Genomic DNA, 24,051 nt, shown 5'->3' on the forward strand with positions numbered 1-24,051 from the left:
GTTCATTAGAAACTCCCTTCTGATATCTGGGCGGAACTGTTGGCTAGGAGTAAGTCTGTGTCCCGTCCCCTTCCTGTTGCTGAGAGCTCTCTGTTTACACTCTCTCCCGTTAGCTAACAGCCCCCGCACCCCCAATCTAACAATAGCAGGGCAACAAAAATGTCGAGCCATATTGGAGCTATCCAGCTGTACAGTTTTGAGTCACATGCCAGCTCTGACGAGGAAAACGAAGACACAAATGGATCTAGTCGTCTACAAATGATGCAACAGAATAAAACAGAACTTGTAGCCTCCCCTATGTATTTTCTACGTCCCAAATACGCTCAGGATTTTTTCATCTGCTCCTGATTCACAACATCAGAAATGAAGACATACTTAGAAATGTAAGTGTAAGTTTAATTTTCTTTACACATCTCCTCCATCATAAGAAAGATTCCACAAGAACATGTTAAAAACACCAAAAAACATAATTTACATCAGAGTGGGTCTTTAATATAACAAATAGTTCATTTAAACAAATAGCTCAGTTTGTGAAACATTGTTGTCTTGAAGGACCAGATTGGAGGATGAGTGCTTTCAGAGGAAGGAGGGTAGCTGATCTCAAAAGTCCATACGGGGACATTCCACACCGATCCGAGAGGCAGAATCGACAAACACACATGCTCTTGGACTCGGTCTGTAAAGAAACAGGAAGAGAAACATGTCTGCTTTCGTATTTCATGCGATGCAGCATTTTGCAACCGGAGTTGTTCTCCTTCCACGTCTCTGCAAAGAGATCCATTTACAAAATGACCGATTGGTAATTTGATAGCCGTTGAGCCTTACAGCAACAGGAACGGGGATATTTTGGGTTTTGTGCACCTCTAAAGCTCTTTTCAGAAGATTTTTTTTAACAGAGAATGTTTGATAAATGGCATTGCTAAAGTAAAATCCAGTTAGTTTCCATAGAAATAAACCTTTTACTTGACACAGTGTATTGGCATAATGGAAGCATGATAGACATCTCGCCACATAGGGCCCCACTGCCCCGTTTACTGCCTACTCCATGAAAGAGTCCTTTTATAGCTTTGAGAGCTGCATATGTATATGACACTTTACTGTCTAGAGGGGTATAAGCCTTCCCTCTGTGTTCCTGCATGCACCACTGTGAGTTCATGGGGACTGTAGGACTCTCATAAGAACCTGAGAAAATAGTATGGGTTATTCTGATTGCAGTCAAACACGGTCATTTAGGTCAAATGTAGCACACTGCTGCATTGAAACAACATAAAATGGTTCTGTAAATATATTTTCTTCATAGTTTTTCTTTCTTTGTGTCTTTCTTCCTTTTTTTGCCTGACCAGTAAAGGTTCTGCACAAGTGTAAAAAATGATTGATACTATAGATCAGTGTTTTTCAACCTTTTCTGAGCCACGGCACACTTTAACCTTAAAAAAAATCCCGCGGCACACCAGCATCCAAAAATTTAAAAAAAGAAGGATAAACTCATAGTCTGTATTGATCTACAGCCCCTCCGTATCTCACATGCATTTTTGAGATAATTGTTGCAGAAAAAGCTGGAAACTGCAGCTGCTTTTTTCTAAAAGATTCAATAAAAGTTAAGTTAGAAGATTTAAAAATAGTTTGATGTGTGTTCGTTGGTTTCAAGACGTCTAACGACAGATCTCCTTGTGCCCTGTCACTCTCACAACCCAATGCATCATGGGAGATGTAGTGCATAAAACGGCCGGAGATCGGTTTTCGGAGCTTCATTGTTTTGTTCACTTGTTCCACGGTCTGATACCGGATTCTGTGGAAAGCTACAGCGCAAAAGACGAGCTTTAGCTGGTATTTTTGTTAGAACTGAGCGACTTTACGAGCTAAATCGGGACAAGGAAGTGAAGACTTTAACCACTTCTGATTGGTCAGACTGATGACATGTGATTAAGCCCCTCAAGAATGATTAGTGGAGACAGTCAAAGGGACGGGACTTTTCCCAAATACAGCCGGAGCTGCGGCTGAATCGCGGTACGGTCATTCTTATCAAAATGTCTTTAATAAAATAAAATAAACGCAAAGAAAAAGTATTTTACGATCTTTTATATTCCTAACTCCTCAGTGTTTTATCAGGGCCTGTTTGGATGAACACAGAGCTGAAATCCTGGAGATGGGAAATGTTTTTAGATCAGTTAATGAGGGCAATTTTCCACGGCACACATGACCATCTCCCACGGCACACTAGTGTGCCGCGGCACACTGGTTGAAAAACACTGCTATAGATGATTGAAGCCGACGGCTAGATCCATGTACCTGACCTATGTATCTGACTCATGGTTTTAAAAATAAAACCATGAAATGATTTTATTTTTAAGCTACCATAAAACAAGACAGCGAGTTAAACTGACCGTATTTTCCGCACTGTAGGGCGCACCAGGTTATAAGGCACATTAAACAGTACAAAAGAGTCAGAGATAAGTCAGTCAGACGGACTTTCTTAATTGTGTCAGTAAAGTAGCTCTAATTCTTCTTCGTAACACTGTTACTGTGACTACGCTAACTCCTAACCTTCATGGCGGCTACATGTCTGTTCTATCAAACATGCTCCGCTGCGTAAACATCTGTATGTTTGAATGAAAGATATTTTTATAATTGAACGCTTATTCATAGTTTGCATTAGTGATGGAAGCGTTACGTGAAAGGCTCTGATCAAGTGAGGTCATCGTTTTGTACAAGATAATCATTTAAGCAACAACGCTCTACAAAGCATTCAACTAAGCGTCCTACAAAGCATCGTAGTGATCAAAGACATTCGATGCGTTAAAGCAGGAATGTCAAACTCAAATTCACAGATGGCCAAAATGAAGCAGTGAAGTAAAGTCATGGGCCAAACTCAATATTCATTGAAAAATTAACTGCAATTGATATGTTATGTTTAACCTTTTCATGTAGTGTCGTCTTATGTTATATTCTTTCGTTACAGCCACGTCAGCTCTAAACACAAGACAAACAGGTCTGTCCTTTTATACTCATGAACAGATATTCTGCCTCCCGCCTGTCTTCAAAGCTCCTGTTTTCCATCTTTCATTTGGCCATTTTTGTGGAGGGTGAAAATAAATTGTCCAATGTGACTGGAGCATGGCTGTCAGTGAGTAACAACAGAAAAAAAGGAGCAATTGCCGGTTTTGACTGCGCGCCAACATACTAGCAAAGCATTGTGGGATTTGTGGGCGGCCGTGGTGCAGCGGTAGGGCGGTCGACCCATGATCATAAGATTGCAGGTTCGATTCCCGCCTTGCACGCCCATGTGTCGAAGTGTCCTTGGGCAAGACACTGAACCCCACCTTGCCTCTGGTGGGAGGTTGGCGCCAGTGTTTGGCAGCGGAGCCGCCATCAGTGTGTGAATGTGTGTGTGCATGGGTGAATGGGACTGTTACTGTAAAGCGCTTTGGGCCTTCGTAAGAAGGTAGAAAGCGCTATATAAGTATAAGTATACGCCATTTACCATTTGTAGTATAAGCGGAACAGTATCTACCACGGAACAGCTCTAGTGCACATTTGACATGATCTTGCGGGCCAAATAAAATTACACTGCGGGCCAAATTTGGCCTGAGTTTGACTCATGTGCGTTAGAGCATAAGCGGTCAACAAAAGGTGTGTACATCCCCGGCTCAACCACTCCAACTGGCATTCATTTCAACTGAGTGAACAGGTGAACTTCATTTATATAATCAAAGATATCTACTCAAGTGACACGCCCAGCACGCAGGTGTAAACAAAAACAATCACTTGCCGTCAAGTGGACAGACAGTTTTGGCACCTACAGTCTTGTTAGTAACACGTGAAAAAACTGAATGACATTACTGTGGCTACGCTAACTCCCCATGTTATTAGTAACCTAAAAAAATCTGTTTGAATTTATAAGACACCCAACCACACACAAAAAAAAGACTAGCTACGTTTCCATTGCACATATGCGCAAAATTGAACGAAATTCTAAAAATGTTGAAAAAGCAATTTATTATCCTGTCTCCATTAAGTCACAATTATGCAAATAAACACAAGCCAACTCATGCGATAAGTCAGTCAAAAACGTGGCAACGGATGTGAACAATACTTGGATTTACAGCAGATACATTCAAAGTTCTGCCACAGCACTAGTGCTCATCATCATCTATTACATTGGCGTCTTATTCAGGCCATGGAGCGGCGAACCCTTTTACACGTGGGGGCCAGGATTCAAATTTAAGGCTTTCTCGTTCTAAGGCAAGAGCGCTAACCACTACACCACTGTACACCCCTAATAATTCATTATAAAGACGGTAAACAAGACTGCACCGTTCCTTTCAGAACCTCCTCTCCAACACGTACTCCAGATGCCCACAAACAAAACATAAACTCAGGTGTGTGGAGGAGGAGCCGTGAAGGAGGGCCAAAAAAAAAATCAATTTAAGAGACGAGACGGGCAGCCATCAGTCCATAATTAGAGGAGGGAAATCCCAAAACCCCCCAGAACAGGCAGGATAAAAGAGGAGCAAAGCTGGGTGAGGCTCCGACGAGAAGAGGAGCAACCCCTACAGAAGGACAGCCGAACGGAGAGGAAGAATGGATTCTTCTTGAAAAACTGCTTGAGTTTGGTCCAGAGAGATCCGGAAACAAGACGCAGGGCTGGGTGACATAAACAAAACTCCTAATTAATAAACTCATTAAAATAAAAGCAGAAGTAAAATGATGCAGTGAAGATGATTTAACCATGAAAAGCTGAAAAACAGACAAATAAGTCAGGAAACCATAGAAGGTTTTAAATCAACACACTAGATATTCATCAGTGCTGGCTCCTCTGAACTTTATTATACGTTATTGACAGACCGAAAGACCAGTTTTGACTCTATTACTGCATCAGCTTCCCTAAAAAGGCACTTCGTCCTTCATTTTTCTTTCTTACTTTCAAATCTCCTTCAACTTTTACCCTCCCTTCATGGCCCTGCCCCTTTGATCATCAGGCAGCATTTTATTTCAAACCACGTCTGATATTTAAAGGTTTTGCCTCCTTTGGTGTTTGTCACCACATATTTCACAAGTTGCCAGATATCAGCTGCTGTTTTTCTAATAAGGTCAATTGCTACAAATTAAAAAAACGCCAGTCTCCTTTCACCCCTCAGCATCCAACCACAGTCCTGACAAGCATCTCCTGCCCCGCTCCCTGGATCTGATGTGTTACATTGGTGGGAGGGAGGAGGATCGGATGACTGCCGTTCCTCCCATCACCTGTGAAATTTCAGAGCCGGGCCACGCTGAAAGAGGGTATTGTGTCCCCGCTGAAGAGGAATGCCCTCGCGTTGGTCGTCAAAGAAAATGCTTCATTTGGCCTGGAATTTGGAGGCATTTTGAGAAGTGCAGAGGGGGTTTTCTCCAGGGTGAGGATGGGAAGACTAAGACCCACAGAGCATCCCTCTGGGGGGGAAAAAAACGACAATTCTCCAGCTGCTCGAACCTGTTTTTATATGACTTTAAGATTAAACTTCAAATTGATCTTTTCAAAACAACCTGTCTTTGTTGTTAAGGCCAATCTTAGTATCAATATTTCAAATATGAAGAAGCTATGAGTTTTTTTCTTACAGGAAACAGAACGTTTAAACATACTGTACATCAGTCCGCTGCTATTTCACATTGCAACACTGACCCCTGCAGGTAAATAACTAAAATCACACATCAACATGCTACTGGACAGTCTTATAAAGTATGGCAAACTATATGTTCGAGTTCCCTGTTGAAGGTGCTTTTTAAGCAATAATTCACTTTTATTTTGTTTTAATTTGTATTATTTTAATTAGATAAAATAAAATAAAAACTATAGACAGGAATATAATAATGAATGACTGTATGCAAAGTTTGAAATAGGCTTTGGATGAAGCAAAACCCCCTTGTTTTGGAGAATTTGAAGAAATAGGCACAAACACTAAGAGGGTGAATTATGGTAAAAAAAAACATATCAACAAATCTTGTTGAGTCACTTATATCACTTATATAAGCACCCTTTGTACTTGCTCGGAATTTGTTTAATGCATTAACCATTTAATTGTCTTCGATAGAGCTTTGATCTGAGCCCCTCAAGTGGAAATATAGTGAAGTTTAGCATTTGCTCTCAAAGCAGGTTTTATAATAGCAAAATAGTTCACAAATACAAGTAAGAGAAAAAAAAAGAAGGTGTAATATGGCTTGACAATAGACATTTTTGATTTAACACTCAAAAAACGGGGTAATTTTTAGTTTAATTTTAAAGAATGTAGTTTAGAGTTCAACAAATGTTGAAGGGTTAGACTGGCTTTCAATGTCATTATTTTGGGGGAAAAAAATTATTTTTCATTAAAAACCTTTGAAGAAAACTGAAGGTGGCTCTTTTTTAAGAACATATTATGTGGAGAGAGGAATTTTAAAATATTACCACATCCTGCGTTACCACTCCGGTCCAGCAGTGGCGCACATTCTCCTACTTCGCTCGGTGCCACATGTCTAAAACACAGAAAAAGAGTTGAAACCGGAAGCCCGTGTGTTTTTAAGCTCCGGAGAAAGAACAGGTAAGACATGATGATATATATATTTGCTCAGCTTCATGGAGTTTATTACTATAACATTCAATACATATTTCCTCTATGCTTTGTTTAGAAGAAAAAAACAACTTAGTTACTGGACAGCTGATAGAAATCTGAACCGAAAACTCTAAACCTCTCTTTAGCAACGAGTTAGCTAATTATTAGCTAATTTTTAAATACAATTTTTTGCATTAAGACATTGTGATTTTGTTTTGTAATAACTTCGTTTCTTTTGTAAAAATAAACGTAGGAGGTGTGTTGTTGTTGGTTGAAAAATGAGCAAAAATGAGGAAGACGCTGAAACTAAAGGCAGTAAAACTCTGCTGGTCCGCCACTTACCCTCTGAGTTGAGCCCGGACGAAAAGGAAGACCTCCTGAAATACTTCGGAGCGGAGTCCGTCCGAGTCTTCTCGAACCATGGCCGCATGGTAGGTCCTCTGCTCTGCTAGCTCGCTTCTGCTGAGCTTCAGCTTTCAGGGATCTTCAGCTCATGTTTTGCACGTTTCCTCCACAGAAACATGCAGCTTTTGCAACCTTTAAAACTAAAACCCTCGCAAGCAAGGTAAGGATTTGAAATTTCAGGTCGAAATGTCGATGAAGTCTTTCCGTTTCTGTAGATTGTTATGGACTTCTTGCTACTGAGTCAATGTCTTCCAGGCTCTCACCAGGCTTCATCAGCTAGAGATCCTGGATCAGAAGCTTGTCGTGGAGTTTGCTAAAGGCCAAGATAACATCACTGTGTTAAGGGATCCGCCTGTGTCTGACAGGTCAGTTTGCATCGTACACGGAAATCCGTTCTGTGAAAAATCAGGATATGTCATTTAGAAATACTTGTAGCAATTTTAAAAACCTGACAAAACCATTTTTATATCCTAAGCAAGCATGTAAACACGCAAACTTGCACCACCTGTGGGAATTGGTGAAAGCTGATTTACTGTGGCGACCCCTGACGGGATTTGTTAAAAGGTGAACAACAGCATGAACCTCTGACCGTTAGTTGGCAAGAAGACACCCCCAGCCCATTTAAGCAGATTTGCACCAAAGCAACAAGATCCTCACTGTTGTTCCAGAACTCAGTGAGACGTGTACCCCTTAGTAACTCTGTGTAAGTTGGTACTGTTTCCACAGCATTGGAATTACCACATCAACATGACGCCCACGGAGACGGACCTGTTTGCTTGCATTGCTCTAGAATGCCAGCTTATGTTTTTTTAATTTTTTTCGGATATTTAGTGCACTGATGCCATGCAGGGTGGCATACAACAGACTGGCACTAGTTCAAATTGCAAACTCGCACCATTGAACCATTGAATGTCACCAGATCTGCATTCATTGTGCGCCCCCGTGACTACGCCCATCAGGAAGGCCTCTTGCAAGTCAGCTGACTGGAGGAGGGTGCTATGGAAACTGTGCTGCAAAAGGGGAAGGCTCCACGCCAAGAGCCTAGCGTGGAGTGGACTATGTGAGTGGGTACATCACCACTTGTGTGGAGAACATTGTGCCAGTGAGGAAGTTTTCCCTGGATAAACAGTCCTGTATGTCACATATGTGTATGTGTATCATGCTACGTGGTCCCTCCACTGCATTACACTAGTCTCATCAGCCAAGGTATAAAAAAAAAAGCCCCAAAGAGGATCAACCCCTGCAAGGCGGCAGGACCAGACAACATTCCGGGGCGAGCCCTCATACCACGTCCCATGAACAGACAGACGTCCTCACTTCCATATTCAACTGTCTGCTCCTGTTTCAGGACCGCTACCATTGTTCCCCTCCCCAAGAAGAGCCCTCCCAGCTGCCTGAATACGGACAGACCAGTAACACTCACTCCAATCATCAGGAGAGTGGTCCTGACCCACATTCAGAGCAGCATTCCGGACACAGTAGACCCCTACCCTATCTTTATTTAACCTCTAACTTTATGGCATTCAGAGTGAACAGCAGAGTAAGCATCTCATTGTACAGGGAAACCCGTTTCCTTGTGTCCATATGACAATAAACCCATTGAATCTTGAAAATTAAAAGATGGATTTGGATGCTCCGTTTTGGACGTGGCCGCCACTTCTATTCTATTCGGTTTTGCTGTACTACTCTGGCCAATCATCTGGCGGGCTCATTAAATAACGGGTCATGAAGGTAAACAGAGCCTCAAGATGCTAAAGGGGAAGCAAGCGAAAATTTTGCTTCAGAAGATTCGAATTCATCGACCTGTTGAATCAGAGTGACGTGTACAACGCTCTGAAAGAAGACCGTTGTCGTGGCGATGAACGGTGAAACGCACGTTTACTTGTGCGTGGCACATCCAAGCGCCCTCCTACCCCCTGTGACGCTGCTTCATCACACTTAAAATTTGTTTTTGAAGCACCAGTTAGAGCAATAACTATCGTCATTGCAATATTGACCACTAATATCGCATATCACGAGTTTTCCTCATATCGTTCTGCCCTAATCGTGATATTTATCGTATCGTCAGCCCTAGTAGTCTCTAAGGATGCAACAATTCTCTTTCCCCAAGATTCGGTTCAAACATCAGCTTTGGGTTCTGGTTTTGTTTTAATTCAATGTATGACTTGTGAAAATAAAAAGGTCCAAGAAATCCTTCTTTGAATTAGCTAAAAAGCGAGTAACAATGACTGAAGACCCTCCATTTGGCTTATGCCTAGCCTGGCATATTGTAGTAAAACAGTAAATAATAAATCCTTCATAAATTTAGCACAGCAGGCGTTCAACACTGTCAACATAAACATACGATTCACTTTCCCACGATTCGGTTCAATGGTGGGAAATACTGCTTGATTTTAAACAGAATGATGGCAGCCATAACTGTTTCCTTCTCTTTCTTTGATACAACATCACATTGTGGTCTCTTGTATGGTTGTGTGACATTTGTCTCTTTCCCACAGTGCTAAAAATGTCAAAGAAAAGCAGAAGACTAAGGAAAGCACACAGCCTCACATTCCACTTATTGAAACTGGTGTGGCGCCCAACCTTGGGTAAGAAAACACAAACTGATTGTGAAATAGCCTACGTGCACGATAGAACTTCCGGTTAACTTCCGTGTTTCGAGTGTAAGGCCGACAACTTCCTGTTGGTCGTGTTATTGTTGTGGGGAGTTTTGTTGAGTTGCTAGTTTTGAGTAAATAGGAGCGGATTTCGGGTAAAAGACAGGCGTTTGGTGTTTCAACGTGTGACAAAGACATCACAACATTGTTGTGTACCCGTGTGCGAATTTGTCAAAGTACAACAGTACTATAAGCTTTCATAGCTTTCCAGTAGATGTGTCGGTAAGAGCCAAATGGATGGTGAACATGGCGGGAGGACTTCACCCCAAGCAAGACGAGTCGTGTTTCGTATTTGCAGCAATCGGAAAGAAAATGCGTCATGTAAACGCGTCGTTCGGAATACTTTGCCCCGGTCAGACTCGTTCGGATCAAAATTTCTTTCCGATCGAGATAGGTGGGTTATACCGATCGTTGTTCATGTAAACGGTCATTCCGATCGTGTGTCACTTCTGCTCTGGGTTACGTCATGCATAGACGGTGTTTCGCTGAGAGAAAGCTTTGGAGCTCATACAGGACCGACCAGCTGCTCTGCGGACGCCCCGAGTAAAGAGCCGCTCCGCTCTTGCCCCGCTGGCTCTTCGCCTCTCTTACACCCCTCACGAGGGAGATGCGGGGGATGCGTCCCCACTGACGTCTGGACCCGGCACCCGAGCTATGCGTTCGGGCTCCGGTGCCAGTGGACCGAGTGAACCTCTCTGAGCAGAGCAGCCGGATTAATTAATGTGTTTTAGGGGAGGGTGCTTTGTTACGTGTGCGTTTTGTTGTTTTGCTATGTGTGAGAATTCGGACTGCGAGCCGAACCGCCGCTCTGGGTTACCGGCTGCCGGACTCACGAGGACAGAGCAGAGCATAAAGTGTGTGTGAGCTTTTCAGAGCAGAAATGACGCTCAGTCCTTAGAAACTGTTCAAAAAATCACATGGAATTGTGTTTCTACTAGTTGTGCCCCGACAAAATAAAGGCTGATGTTATTCCCAGACATTTACATGCAGCCAGGATGCAGATTGCAGCGTTTCCCGCATGGTTTGTCCTGGATTTTGTGTCCATCAAAAGCCAGGCTAATGTTGTTAGCCCGTGTTGTTAGTCTATCCTAACACTGGGTTCTTCTTCCAGCTTCTTCCACAAAAAAGCACTGACCACAAGGATTAAATATAAAATGATGAGCGAACAGGCGCTCCATAATATTCATAACATTAATAAAAGCACGTTTGGAAGATCGCCTCGTATAACCGAGCTGTTGCATATGTGACAGCAAAGGTATGTTTACAACGGGACACATTTCCCTTCTGGTATTTTCGACACGATATTTTGCCCATGTAACCACGCACTGGTCGACAATCCTGTAGATGTCGTTCACGTCGATTTTCGGGAGACCTTGTAGACAACGGGTGAAATATGCCATCTTTCGCATTCAAAATCTGCCGTGTCGCTGCTCTAGAAGTCGCAAACCGGAAATGGTCGGCCTCACACTCAAGGCGGCGGAAGTAGAACTCCTTAGTTGCGTGCACAGAGCCTATTAGCAACGGAACAACGGAAGCCTAAGAGAGCATAATGCTGGGAAAATCAACTCTAGATTTTCCTGAAAACAAATCCTATGCAACAAATGTAAATGTGCTGATGAAATACACAATAATTAATCAATACTGTAGTCATGTATAGATTCAGGCAGGAGTGTGTTTGCAGACAGATTTAAACCATCTTTAACCCTTGTGCTATCTTAGGTGACCCCACCCTTACATTGACATGTTCTCCCTACCATGACAAAGGTGGATAAAGGTGGAAAGATTTCATGTAATTCATGGACACCAGTGAAGATCACAAATCATTGAAGAAAAAAGGTTCAGAGCACTGTCTAGTGGGTCTAGATGACCCAACTCCCAATGTTAAAGTGCCTAGGATAACACAAGGGTTATGTAAAAAGACGTTCTTATTTAGAACATGATACCTTTAGCTTCTGCTGATTTAGTTGTCAGCCAAAAGCCAAACTTACCTGAACAGGTAAACCCGGTTTTTAGCTGTACATTTAGCTGTAGCTGTAAAGTCCCTCTCTGATCATCTTGTGGTCTATTGGAAAAGGTTCCTAGTGGTCTTTTAATTATGATGATGCCGTTTTTAACCCGAATCAAAAATCCTGTGTTGTTGTTTTTTTTTTTGTGGGACATAGTTTCTGCAGAGCGGCAGGATTTCATTAGAAATTTACCTCTGAGTTGTGGGCGGGACCCCCTTCCCCTCCCCTTTACTGAGAGCTAGAAGCGGGGAGCTTGTGACCCGCCCAGCGTATCTTCTACGTCACAAATATGCTTTTTTTTTGTCTGCTCTTGATTCACAATGATTTGAATAAAGGAAAACTCAAAAAGACAATTTTGGCTTTTTCTTCACAAATGTCCCCCATCAGCAGAAAAATGCCACAGGAACACGCTAAAACCTCAAAAACATGATTTTCAGAGTGGATCTTGATCAAAACGGTCCTTTTAATTGCATGTAGAGCTCGACTTTTTCTGTGAATCTGCAGCTGTAGAGCTTGATTCTAACTTTGCTTTCTTTTTTCGGATTGTTTTCAGGTTGAAGTATCAATCAAATCCCACATTGAAGTATTTATACCCCCCTCCCTCCAACAGCATCCTCACAAACATCGTCCACGCCCTCATAAGCGTGCCGAAGCTTTACGTTCAGGTGAGTTAACACTCAGACGCAGATGGAGGCATGTGTCTTTGTTCCTGTTTTATAAACATTTGTTTTGATTTCCATTTTGCCTTTTTTTTAAAAATGGAAATGGGGAATTTGTTAAAAATAGGGAAGAAAATGCAAACTCTGCAGGATACCGGGGCGTCAGGTTCGCATTGTCAACCCTGGAAAGCATCTCCCTGAGGTTCCTGAGCGCCATCCGAGCTCTTAAAGATCAAACGGCAAACATTTGCCTTTTAAATTTCAATTTGGGGAGCAAGTATTAATAATAAACTGTAAGTAGGAGGCATGAGTTATGGGTTTAACATTTCCCTGGAAGCCTTGATGCCTATTTTTTATTATATTTTTGAGCGCTCACTTCCCGATTTGGCATTTTGGGGGTGCTGGTGTGCTACAGACGGAGCGGCCTCGGGCTCAGCCGTGCCACAGGTATTCCTCTCTGCCTCCCAGCCTCAATCCCCCACCTTGATCCTCATATTTGTATGCAAAACCCAGCAATCTGTTTTACATACGGCCGCCGTTCCAGAGCGCCGGCGTGTTTCCAGCTTGAGGAATGATGCGCCACTTGAAAGCCGCCACTGCTGCTGGCCTCACCCGTGTTCGTTCTTTCTCTTATTCAGGTTCTTCATCTGATGAACAAGATGAATTTACCGTGTCCTTTTGGACCCGTGACGGCCCGGCCGCCCATGGTGAGTCCCCACACGCGAGCGGGCGAGATCAAACTGTCCGCATGAGCGACTGAAGGGCGGAGCTTCACATATTTCAAGCTGAGAAACACACTACGTACACGGTTTGCCTTTAAATAGAAAAAAAAATGATTTTATGAAGAAAATCACTTGAAAGTAGTTAAATGATTTTTCCGTACAGCAAGTAGCAAGAAATCTATATCAAAATCTAGAAACAAGTTGCACACAAGTGTTCAAAAAGGGAAAAATAAGATGAAAAAAGACCAATTTTAAGTATTTTCTGCTAATTCTTCGCAAATGGTTCCAAGTAAAAACTGAGTTTTTCTGTTCTTAGTTGTTTATTTTTTATGACAGTGACCATAAACTAGTGAAATAAGTGGACATGAGTCATTTTAATGTAAACAAATGAAAATACAATCTCAATACAAGTTTGTCCATCTTTAAAAAAAAATCTTCATAAAATCTCAAACTTGAACTTATTCTTAAAAGATAAATCTAAAGTTTATGTATGCAAAATAATGGCAACAACAACAATGTCCTTCTCAAAACTTTACTTTTTATAGGCGGAAAACCATCATCTAGACTCCATCTTGATAAGATATCTTTCAACCAGTCATTTAAGACCAAAAATAAATCTCAAAATTAATTCTTAACATTTATATTTAGGTCTGTTGTAACTAGACATATTTCATCCTAAAATAAGTGTTTATCGCTCAAAAAGGAGTTTTATATCTTAAAAGTAGGTATAACAAGCAAATCCTTATTTCTAAACCTTAGTAACCCTAAAATTAAACAACAATGACAAACTTTCAAATCTATCAAATTTTGATATTGATTATAAGTCAAATAAAGCTGAATTTTTCCTTAAAATAGGCAAATCTGTTACCTGGAACAAGCTTATATACTTAAAAAAAACTTAAGCAAAAACTTTTGCTTAAATTAGGATGTTATATACAACCAAATGACTCAAAATTACTATTTTATTTATTATTTGATGTTTTTGCTTGTCTTACATTTTTTGTATCTTTTATGTTCTGAAAAAACATTTTTAAACCTTAAATACGGATCATATGATTCCTAATTTGACTGAAAACCTTTTGATTCCTGCAGTTTGACGTCCTGCCCTCCGCTCCCCCCATGCCCATGCCTCCCCCCTTCCCCCCCGACTTCCCTCCCCTACCTGAGGAGGACATGGAGGTGTCCAGTGATGAAGAGTCGGAGTACGAGAGTGAGGATGATGAGAACAAAGAGAGGTAAAAGGGGCATCATTCCTCACATTCGACTCTTAAAATGCCGTTTTTCGAGCTGAACCCGTCTCGGTTGGTCAGTAGGGACTCCAACCTAAATGTTTGTAGCTGGAGAAAGAGTCTTTTTTTTTTTCTGGTTTGGAAACTTTCTCCTTTATTTTCTCTGTTCTTGCTTTATTTCAGGGTGGCTCGTCTGATGGGCCTGGTCAACCGAGCCTGCAAGAGACCCCTGAGACCAAAAACAGCTTCCAAAAGAAAAAAGCCCAAGATCAAGGATCTACTTTATGCTCCCAAACCGGAGTCTCAGAGGTACAGCCGAAGCACTCATGTGTGTCACAGCCCTCCCAGTTAATTCATCTGGAGGCTGCATTCAGAGGCAGCTTAAAAAGCGAGGAACCCAAATCTCCAGGCGATGAATCCTGCTCATAAAGACAGCTTTGTGGCGCTCAGAGACTTAATGTCTCACACCAACTCCATATGAGCAACCACAAACTGTGTTTCCCTACTCTAAAGTGTGTACTTGGGTTTCCCCCCGGCTGTGTGTTTGTGGATTGGGAAATATCCGGTTCAAAACAAAGGAAGTTATGAAAAAAAAATCCCAAAGCGGTCAGAAGGAAAGAAGGTTTTTTTTTTTGTGTGTGTGGAAACTTTTAAGTGTAGCTGTAGCTGTAGTTGTGTTTGCTTCTGCCGTCCTCAGTGCTCCAGCGCTGCAGCCCTCCGATGTGTTTGAGCAGCCCAGCCCTGCTGGTCCCAAGAAAATCGAATTCCACATTTCACTTCCTGAAGTGGCGACTGCAGAGGAAAGCAAAGGTACAAGCTTGACTTCCTACATATGTTCAGTGTTAACTATACCTGAAACATTCAATCAGTTTAGACGAAGCCATATTCAAAACAGCAGAAGGAGGGGATCTTTTCAATCATTTGCATTTTTGCAATTAAAGAAAACTGCAAAGTCATAAAAATGCAAACACTAGTTTCTGTTCAGTCCGAAAAATCTAAAATGTTGTTGTTTTGATATATTTGGCCACAAACGACGGATTGTAGTATCAAGAAAACATCTTCTGTTTTGATTTTATTCTCTAGTTTTGAAAAGTTCCATACAGTGAGACAAAAAAGATGAGAAGCCTGTCATGTTTATCATAGATTAACCTAAACTGCGAGAGACCAAATGAGAGAAGAAATAGTGGAAAATAAGTGTTTGATCAATAACAAAAGTTCAGCTCTGAACTTTGTCATATACCCTTTGTTGACCATGACAGCAGTCAAACGTTTTCTTCACAAGGTTTTCACAAACTGTTGCTGGTATTTTGGCCCATTCCTCCATGCAGATCTCCTCTAGAGCAGTGATGTTTTGGGGCCGTTGCTGGGCAACACGGACTTAAAACTCCCTCCAAAGATTTTCTATGAGGTTGAGATCTGGAGGCTGGCTAGACCACTCCAGGACCTTGAAATACTTCTTGCAAAGCCACTCCTCCTTCGTTACTCGAGCATTGTGTTTGGGATCGTTGTCATGCTGAAAGACCCAGACACATTTCATCTTCAATGCTGATAAAAGGAGGTTTTCACTCCGAATCTGACAACACATGGCCCCATTCATTCTTTCCTTTACACGGATCAGTCGTCCTGGTCCCTTTGCTGAAAAACAGCCCCAAAGCATGGTGTTTCCACCCCCGTGCTTTACAGTAGGTATGGTGTTTTTGAATCCAACTCAGCATTCTTTCTCCTCCAACATTAACGAGTAGAGTTCTTACCAAAAACTCTACCGTCACTATAGCATCACCGTGACACCACGCTACTACATCACTACCACCACTCTAGTGAGTGTAGCATCATTTCTGAGACTTTACTGTTGCATTTCTCCAGTTTCTCTCTACCGTCACCATAGCATCACCGTTGCTTCCATCACTGTAATTGATTGATTGTAGAAATAAAAAGGAAAAACCAGAACTTTGATCTATTGCAACATTTTGGCTTAATCCTGTCTGTATCTACATGAACACTCTTCACTGATTGAGCTGTTTTTTTTCCTTATGTGTTGACGATTTGTCTTTAAAATTATTCTTAGATTTCTCTTGTAGACAGAAAGGCCTCCTTTTTCCTTTTCCACGTTGTTTTTTCTTTTTAGCCGCAGTGAGGTGTTTCCGTTTGTTCCTGCCAGGAGTTCGAGCCCTTTTTTTTAGGTGAAGTTAGAGCTTAGTGTCGCACAGCAGAAATGTTAAAAAAAAAAAAACCTAGAAGTTTATCTGTTTGAGCAAATGTCATTGGAGGCACAGCCTGCGTTTCCTGTTAGCTGCAGTTCCCCGTCTGCCTTATCTATCAGCAGCTGCAACTGGCAACAACTCTGAGATGGAGGAAAAAAAGATCTCAAATTCTAACAAAAGAAAAAAAAAAGACAGATAAACTATGACAGGCGGCTTTTTGGATTAGTCTTGTTTTGGAGATCCAATAAACAAGCTATTTAAATGGAAAGAAGAGGTGAGGAGGGGGGGCAGGGGGAGATAAGGAGGGCTGTACTTCTGAAAAGCTGCTGATCTAGTTGTCTGCAGATGCATCAAGAAAGCTCCTTGCTTCGATGCATGCACACTAACATGAGGATGACACGTTTCTATTTTCCCCCTTCTTCATCAGATTTGTACACGCCTGCTGCACTTTGTAATTCCATCATCTCCGTGTGTGTGTGTGTGTACGTGTTTGTACATGTGTGTTTTTTTTCCTCAAAGACTTCTCTTTCCTGCTGATTTTCAAACCCATGCCTGGAGAAACAGCAGGAGACTGTGATGAGGGTGCAATCTCTGATAGAAATGCAGATAGTTTGCTGTTTAACTCCACTTTTTCTTTTCCTGTGTTCTTAAATTTATTTAACCTCCACTAAGAAATCTCCTTCATCCTTTGTGTTTTTGAAAAGCTGATTTTTGATGGAAAACACTGGCAAAAATACAATAAAAAGCCTAGAAATAGGTTTAAACCTGCAACTTGTTGTGCGTGTTTTTCATCTCGTATTGAAGCGGAGCAACAGGAGGGCGCCCCCTGCAGCGCTCAGGAGGAGCCGGCGTCTGAAGGGTTCGGGAAGCTTTACCCCAGCGCTCAGGCTTCCCACCAGCAGGAGGAGAACAGTGCAGACGGAGACGATCTCGTGTCGGGTGTCATATCCAGGAAGGAGCTGGAGAAAGGACGGCTAGCTAAAGACGGTAATTCTGAGGGGGAAGGGGAGCCTGGGGGAGGGATCACAACCATAATAAGAACAAAGCAGCCCAAATTTAGCCTTTTTTTTGTGGTGAGTTTTTTTTTTTCTTTAGTGAAAAGAAGTGGATGTTTTATAAATGACCTCCAGCAGTCCTGGTGTCATCAGCTTCCCTCCTTTCAAACCTTACCTCTCTGACCAAGTAACGTAACTCACACAGATTCCGTCTCAGATAAAAGGAGCTTTGGCGCCGACAGAATCAGCAGATTTACGTTACTTGCATAAAAACTTTGGTGCTTATAAGCACAAGGCTGCTTCCCTCCACTTCAGAAACTGGAATTCACCTGACTGTTAGAAAATAGGAAATTAGACGATAAGAAGACAGTTTATGTGGGCGTCATACAGGCACCTACCTACCTCACTCATGACTCAAGTGAGGCGTAAAGATGTCGCACAACAGCATCAGCCGTACGCCATAAGAGCGTGTAACTTACATTCTCCTTATGAATACTTCACGATGCCCTTCCCTGCATGCACGACAATCGTCTGTTCCATTTTCACGACGTCCTTTGAAGTGGCCGTTCAGGCCTCAAGGGAACTGAAGACACACCTGCAGTCCCTTTAAGCTGCAGCCGCTCCAGTAAAAGAGGCCCAGACAACCATGGAGGTTGTTCATGGATGAAGGTAAAGGGGAATATTGAATATGTACACACACGGATGACGTTGTTGGCACTACCCAGTCAATAAAGGGGGTAAAAACCCACAAGGATTCCTGAAATCACTTAAAACGTGAAAATGTTCATAAAGGTTTCCTAAAAAAAAAAAAAAAAAGTGAGCAATCAAACTCAGACCCTGCTTTTGATTTCTTCCTGGAAACTTGCTCATTAACAACTTTTAGTCTTCGTGTCGGACAAATGTCACAGTCTTAACTTTGCTCCACAGAAGAGATGTAGAAAAAGGCAGAAGTGCCTTTGAAATGCAGATGAGAATCGGTTGGAAGTGGGTCGAGACGCGTCACGGCTAAACAAAGACAAAAAGTGCAAACGGTGGAGAATCCAATTGGAGACCGACGAATCCCTCTGAAGAGGAGGAGCTGCTGCTGAACGCCTAACGTCAGCAGGACTCTTCTGAGATCCATCTGTGGCGGCACAAATGAGGACCCCCCCCCCCCCCCCCCCCTTTTTATTTTGGAATTCTTTAGTCTTAGATACTACGGTCTCCGTAGCGACCAACTGCTCGGCTTAAACACATCTGTCGTGGATGCAGGAAAGTTCAACATCAGGGGAGGCGTTTCCTCTCCAGCAGGAGAGAAAAGGACACAAATCTTTCAAATCACAGTTGTTTTTAAATATTAGGCATGGATATTTATTTGCAAAGACATTCTTTGATTTCTTAAATTCACTTAACATCACTTTGTTTTTTTAACAGAGATGAAAAGGATGTCTGTGTTTAAAAATTATGGAGCTGGGGAGCCGACCTGCAGGCTGTACGTGAAGAACATCTCAAAGCAAGTAGAAGAGAAGGTACGTCTGTATGGAGCATCTGAAGTTAAAAGTTAAAAAAAAAAGTCTCCATCATGAATGGTAGAATTTTTAACATTTTAACATTTCTATCAAACGTTAAAACCTGTTTTTGGCTTTTTTTTCCCCTACACCACTCAGCTTTGTAGGTCTGAGTTGGGGACGGATAATCTCCTCGTTTTGCTTGTTTCTCAGGATCTGCGATACATCTACGGACGGTACATCGACCCCTCATCAGAAGAGGAGAGAAACATGTATGTTACTTCCTTAAAGTCACTTCCTGGTAACCGTGTATATGCCAACTTTGGCACCGCCTCTTCTTCCTCCAGCAGTTACTCATCACTGCGAATTTGGGAGGGATTCATGCAGGCCGATGTCTGCTTGTTGGAGCGTTCCTTCAAAGGACTGTTCCACCTGATTTAAGCTTTATTTTAGTGCTCAGTCGCTAACGGGTGGTCCCTGATATATTCATTTATTGGGTGTCTGTTTAATTTTTTTCTTTGAAGAAACTCAAAGTGACTGTGGGTGGAGCTTTGAGCTGATTGGCTACTGGGATGTGATTGACATCTGGAGACAGAGGTTGTCATATTGTCCTTTCCTCTCCAAAATAGCGTCTTTTTTTTAAGGGGGCAATGACGCAGGTGGCACCCCACCCTGTTTCCCGCTGCCAATCATGTCCTGGTAGCCAAGGGGCTCAAAGCCCCGCCCCCATGTAAAATTAGGCTCTACTAAAATGAAAAGTCTGAATTGAAACTGTAAATTGGAAACTAAAAGCAGAGATGGAGAAAAAAAACAAAAGTTGAAAATCACTAAACAGGTGTTACTTTTTTTCATTTTAACGATTCAATTCATATCATAATTTGTGGTTGGCGAGACGATTCATAGTCGATATTAGTTCACTCTGAATGATCCTAAAATCGAACTTTAGACAAATATTCAAACAGTCTGACTCAGACATAAATACCTGAACAGTGCAGGGAAGTTTTCCAGATTCCTTTTATTACTTGCAAGATAATCAAGTGTAAAATAAATATGTGTACAAACAAACTAGGAAACTTCAATGTGAATGGATTTGACATTTATTCAGCCCACTGTTGTTTTTCCACATCAAAGTAATACAAACGGAGCATCACTAAAACATTCTACTGCACCGTATGGTCACATTCCAGCTGGATGATGCGGCCAAAAAATTCCAAATTTACATTTTAGTCTTTCTTTTTTCTCCCTGCTTTTACTTTTCTTCAAATTGACTGAGTTTTTGTTATTTTTGACATTTTGTAAAGTTTACATGGCGTACTTGTGAGTTTAAAATCCCACCTTCCAACATCGTTTGATCTATTAATCGTTTCCTGTCGTCTTTTAATTTTGATAAAGCAATTTTTAACCAAAACCAAGAAACCTGTGTTGTTTTTCTAGGACATAGTTTCTGCAGAGCAGTAGTAGTTCATTAAAAATTTCACATAACAGCTGTGGGCAGGATCATTGGTCCAGAGCTGAGAGCTCTCTGTTTAAGCAGAGCAGGGAGGGTGTGGCACGTCCAGTGTTTTTTTTCTACATAACAGATATAATCTTTTTGGTTCTGCATTTTTTTGCTTCTTCTCCCGATTCAAAACAATTTGAATAAAGAAATACTCAGAAATAATATTTTGACCTTAATTTGTTTTTAAAACATGTCTGGCATCATCAGAAAAATGCCACAAGAACATGTTAGAAACAATCCAAAACAGCATTCAGATTTATTTTTTATTTTTTAATTACCGGTACATTTTGGTTTTCTTTCCCTTCAAGCTGATCCTGATTTGATTGCATAGAAACCGTTCTTTTGGACCGTTTTTCCACATTGGGCTTACTCTGCTTCCCGGCTCTGCTTTGCTCCTCAGGTTCGACGTGGTGCTGATGAAGGAGGGCCGGATGAAGGGGCAGGCTTTTATCGGCCTCCCGAACGAGCAGAGCGCAGAGAAAGCCCTGCGCGAAACCAACGGCTTCGTGCTCCACGACAAACCCCTCGTCGTCGTATCCTTTTCATTTTTCTCCCTTCTATCTGAAGAGAGGAAAAAGAATCGTAACTGCAGCCTTTCTGCCATATTGAAAGCTCATTTCAAATGATGTAAACACAGAAATATGTACAAATGGAATATGTCACAACTATAATGATATTTTAATCCAAATAAATTGTTTTTTTTACTCGTTAGCGAGGGAAAAAAGCTTGAAAATAATTACTAAATAAATCTGGAAAAATAATGAACAGGACCTAAAATGAATTCCATATATATATATATATATTTTATATATTTTTAACACAGCTGTTTGCTGTGACCCTCAGAGCCTCCGGGACTGTGGAGTCTCACTAAGGCGCCACCTGCTCTTCCTCATCTCTATGCAGATAATTACGCCTCAACTTTTGAACTTGTCTAACAAAACAAGGCGGCTGAGTTTTGAGTGTGCCTGTTAGCCCGAAGACAACAGAGGGAAAAAAAAAATCCAACACAAACGGTTTCATTAAGCTCTTTGCTCTGTCAGCTGCAGAGAATAAAGCAGGTTGCTTCCATTCAGGAGATAATCTGGCTTTTTTTTTCCTAAAAGAGGACACCTATTAGCACACTGGCTAATGAAAACAAAGCATGGAAGGCTGCTGGTTCCAACGTCCAGAGATTTTAAAAGCTTAAAAAGAAGCTTTTTTTCCCCTTTTCTTCTTCTAATCATGCTCCTTCCCATTTCAAGTTGATTTAAAGTGATTCAATCCAACAACAGTAATTCATCTCAATGGGTAAATTAAAAAAATCATTTTACAATGACAGACCCTGCAATAATGTACAGACGTTTCCTAGACCTTGATTGCGTCTATTAGCACAAATTGTGCTGCGATAGTTCCCTACAGTTTGTTACCAAGTAATAAAATGTTTAGAAAGACTTTCATTTTTTGTGCGACTGGCACAAACTCACTGAGAAGCTCCTTCCAGTTAGGAAAGCCACCAAAGCTCCTCAGAACGCCAGTGTCTGAGATTTATAGGGAAGCCGTTGTGGCCCAATGACCAACACACGTGTGTCACCAGAGACGGGACCTCCACAGCTGCATCCCATAATGAGCTAGCCTAAAACCTCTATTGTCCTTAACTGAAACATTCACAGCAATTTGCTCGGTCTGCGCGGCCCAAACAAGACAACACTGACACTAAAAAAGGTTCAAAGCAGAGGTGAAGTTAGTAGGTGAGTGAATCTCCCAAGGCTGTGTGCTTTTATTTTGAAAGACCCACTCCGATGATCTTTTTTTAAATTACTTTTGTATTCATTTATTTATAATTATGCCGCTTTAGCCAAAATCAAAAAACCTGTCTCGCTTTTTTAGGAGATACATTTTTCTGAGTATTCTTTTTAATACTTTGGCTGGGGCTGCGACTTACACTCAGGAATGACTTGTGATTTATAAATTAAAAGAAAAACAACCACTAGGGGCACTGTAGGCGTGCATATCAGTATTTGCTACTGACAGCAACACGAAAAAGCATCGATCAGTTTTGCAGGGGCTTGGCGAAATATAGAGGAGGAAATTCAACAGATTTAATGATTTGAAGTGACATAAATTGTTTAGTTAACTGTTAGCACACTGTTTTATTCTATCCTTATCAGAATCATTTTTTTCTTATTATTATAGATTCCTAATTGCGATTGTTAAATAAGCATCAGTGTGTTACAATAAGGAAGTTTGCTGTATTGTTATTAATTCCGTTACCCTTCCTGTCCGTTCTTGGTCCCGCATTTTTTCAACAAATTTCTCCCAAAAGTGCAACCTGTTCATATTTTTTCCTTCTTTCTAATGCATTTTTTGGCATCTGCAACTCTTGCCTGGGAGCGACTCAACATTTGAAAAATACAGTAGTTGCTGCTGTAGTTCCCGCCCCCTTTTCCTCTCCCCATTGGAGCAGGGAGCTAAAGACCTGCCCAGTGTATTTTCTACGTCACAAATCTGAACAAAAGAATACTCAGAAATACAATTTCAGCTCAATTTTCTTCATACATCGTCAGACAAACACCAAAAACAGTCTTTTAATCGGAGTGGGTCTTGTATTCTCTCTTTCGTTCTGGTGGAACTGCATTGTGATTGTGACGCTTTATCTATTCAAGATACCAAGGCCTGATTTTGTGGCCCAGCAGAACCATTTGTATCCTTACTCTCACATATCCTTTGGGAAAAGTGAACCTTAAAGAAAAGAAGCAGCTTAACAAATGGAATCAAATACATTGCCAAAAAAAAGAAGGTTGTCTTTGTACCGTTTTGGATAACTTTTGAAGTTCTCCTTGTTTGACTGACTTTCAGGTGGTGTTTGGAGACGCCGTGTGTTCAACCAATAATAAATACCTTTTTTTATTTTAATCGATTGCTGTTGTATTTTTTTTCTTTGTTTTCCTCAACATTTATGTAGTTTGTTGGCACACTTAATCCCAAAAATATGAAAGCTGGTTATTTTCGTTCTAAGGAAAAGCTGAGCAAATAGAAGGTAGAGGAGATGGAGAGCGCCACCCGAAGCAGATGGTAAGCTGTCAAAACAATCGGAAAACCGTCCCGAACAGACAGCAAACAAGCCAGACAGACAGACACCAGCCTGTAGGAAATTGCTAGCTCTCGGTAAGCTTACCTGCTCACTCGCCGGCTGCCTCCTATCCTGATCTTCCTTTGTTTGATTAAAGAGAGTAAATCTGGCTTTGGTACATAAGCAGAAAAATATCAACGTCACGTACGAAGACGAGGAAAAAAAACTCATTTAGGGGAATTTTATCATGTCTGAAAGTGACATTTTTCTGTTTTTTTGATATGGTGCTATAAAAATAAAACCTCTGATTCAAAATAAGAAAATGTAGGCTCTGGTTTTGTGAATTAATGTTCATAGAAAAGAACAAAACTTTATTGATCCCACAAAGGGGAAATTAGTTTACTAAAGCTCTAATAAAAACAGCAGACAGATAATAACACTAAAAAAGAAACACTTAAAAAATGAAGAATCATTATTGTCCGGTGTCTATAAGGCATTGTAGAGTCTAATATGGGCCTATCACAACCGTTCTATCGTCTATGATGTTATAAATTGTGTATTTTTTTTTTCTTTTCAA

At 41.3% G+C, this 24,051-nt stretch overlaps 1 protein-coding gene and 1 long non-coding RNA gene across 5 annotated transcripts; one reads left to right on the top strand and one right to left on the bottom strand.

Moving 5' to 3' along the window:
• Positions 1 to 470: 470 nt before the first annotated feature.
• On the bottom strand, positions 471 to 6,704 carry LOC144988335 (uncharacterized). Its single transcript, XR_013652203.1, has 2 exons — positions 6,422 to 6,704; positions 471 to 676 (listed from the first exon to the last, which is right to left on the bottom strand). It is a non-coding gene; the product is annotated as an uncharacterized LOC144988335 (long non-coding RNA).
• rnpc3 (RNA-binding region (RNP1, RRM) containing 3) lies at positions 6,436 to 23,317 on the top strand. Of its 4 annotated transcripts, none has more exons than XM_023950196.2 (16): positions 6,436 to 6,554; positions 6,820 to 6,997; positions 7,084 to 7,131; positions 7,227 to 7,336; positions 9,470 to 9,559; positions 12,188 to 12,299; positions 12,932 to 13,000; positions 14,108 to 14,250; positions 14,428 to 14,553; positions 14,942 to 15,054; positions 17,250 to 17,432; positions 18,854 to 18,948; positions 19,141 to 19,199; positions 20,826 to 20,958; positions 22,075 to 22,152; positions 23,068 to 23,317. In XM_023950196.2, exons 2-15 carry the CDS (start codon positions 6,845 to 6,847, stop codon positions 22,141 to 22,143), a joined length of 1,503 nt encoding a protein of 500 aa, XP_023805964.1. In that variant the 5' UTR covers positions 6,436 to 6,554; positions 6,820 to 6,844; the 3' UTR covers positions 22,144 to 22,152; positions 23,068 to 23,317. The 4 variants fall into 4 exon arrangements, with proteins under 4 accessions (XP_023805964.1, XP_023805965.1, XP_078794788.1 ...); XM_023950197.2 differs by having other exon boundaries at positions 23,261 to 23,317; XM_078938662.1 differs by lacking the exons at positions 6,436 to 6,554; positions 6,820 to 6,997; positions 7,084 to 7,131 and adding an exon at positions 7,891 to 8,031.
• Positions 23,318 to 24,051: the final 734 nt, after the last annotated feature.

The sequence above is a fragment of the Oryzias latipes genome, chromosome 20 (genome assembly GCF_053564925.1).
Source record: "Oryzias latipes strain Hd-rR chromosome 20, Olatipes_Hd-rR_3.1".
In the NCBI taxonomy this organism is placed as follows: Eukaryota; Metazoa; Chordata; class Actinopteri; order Beloniformes; family Adrianichthyidae; genus Oryzias; species Oryzias latipes.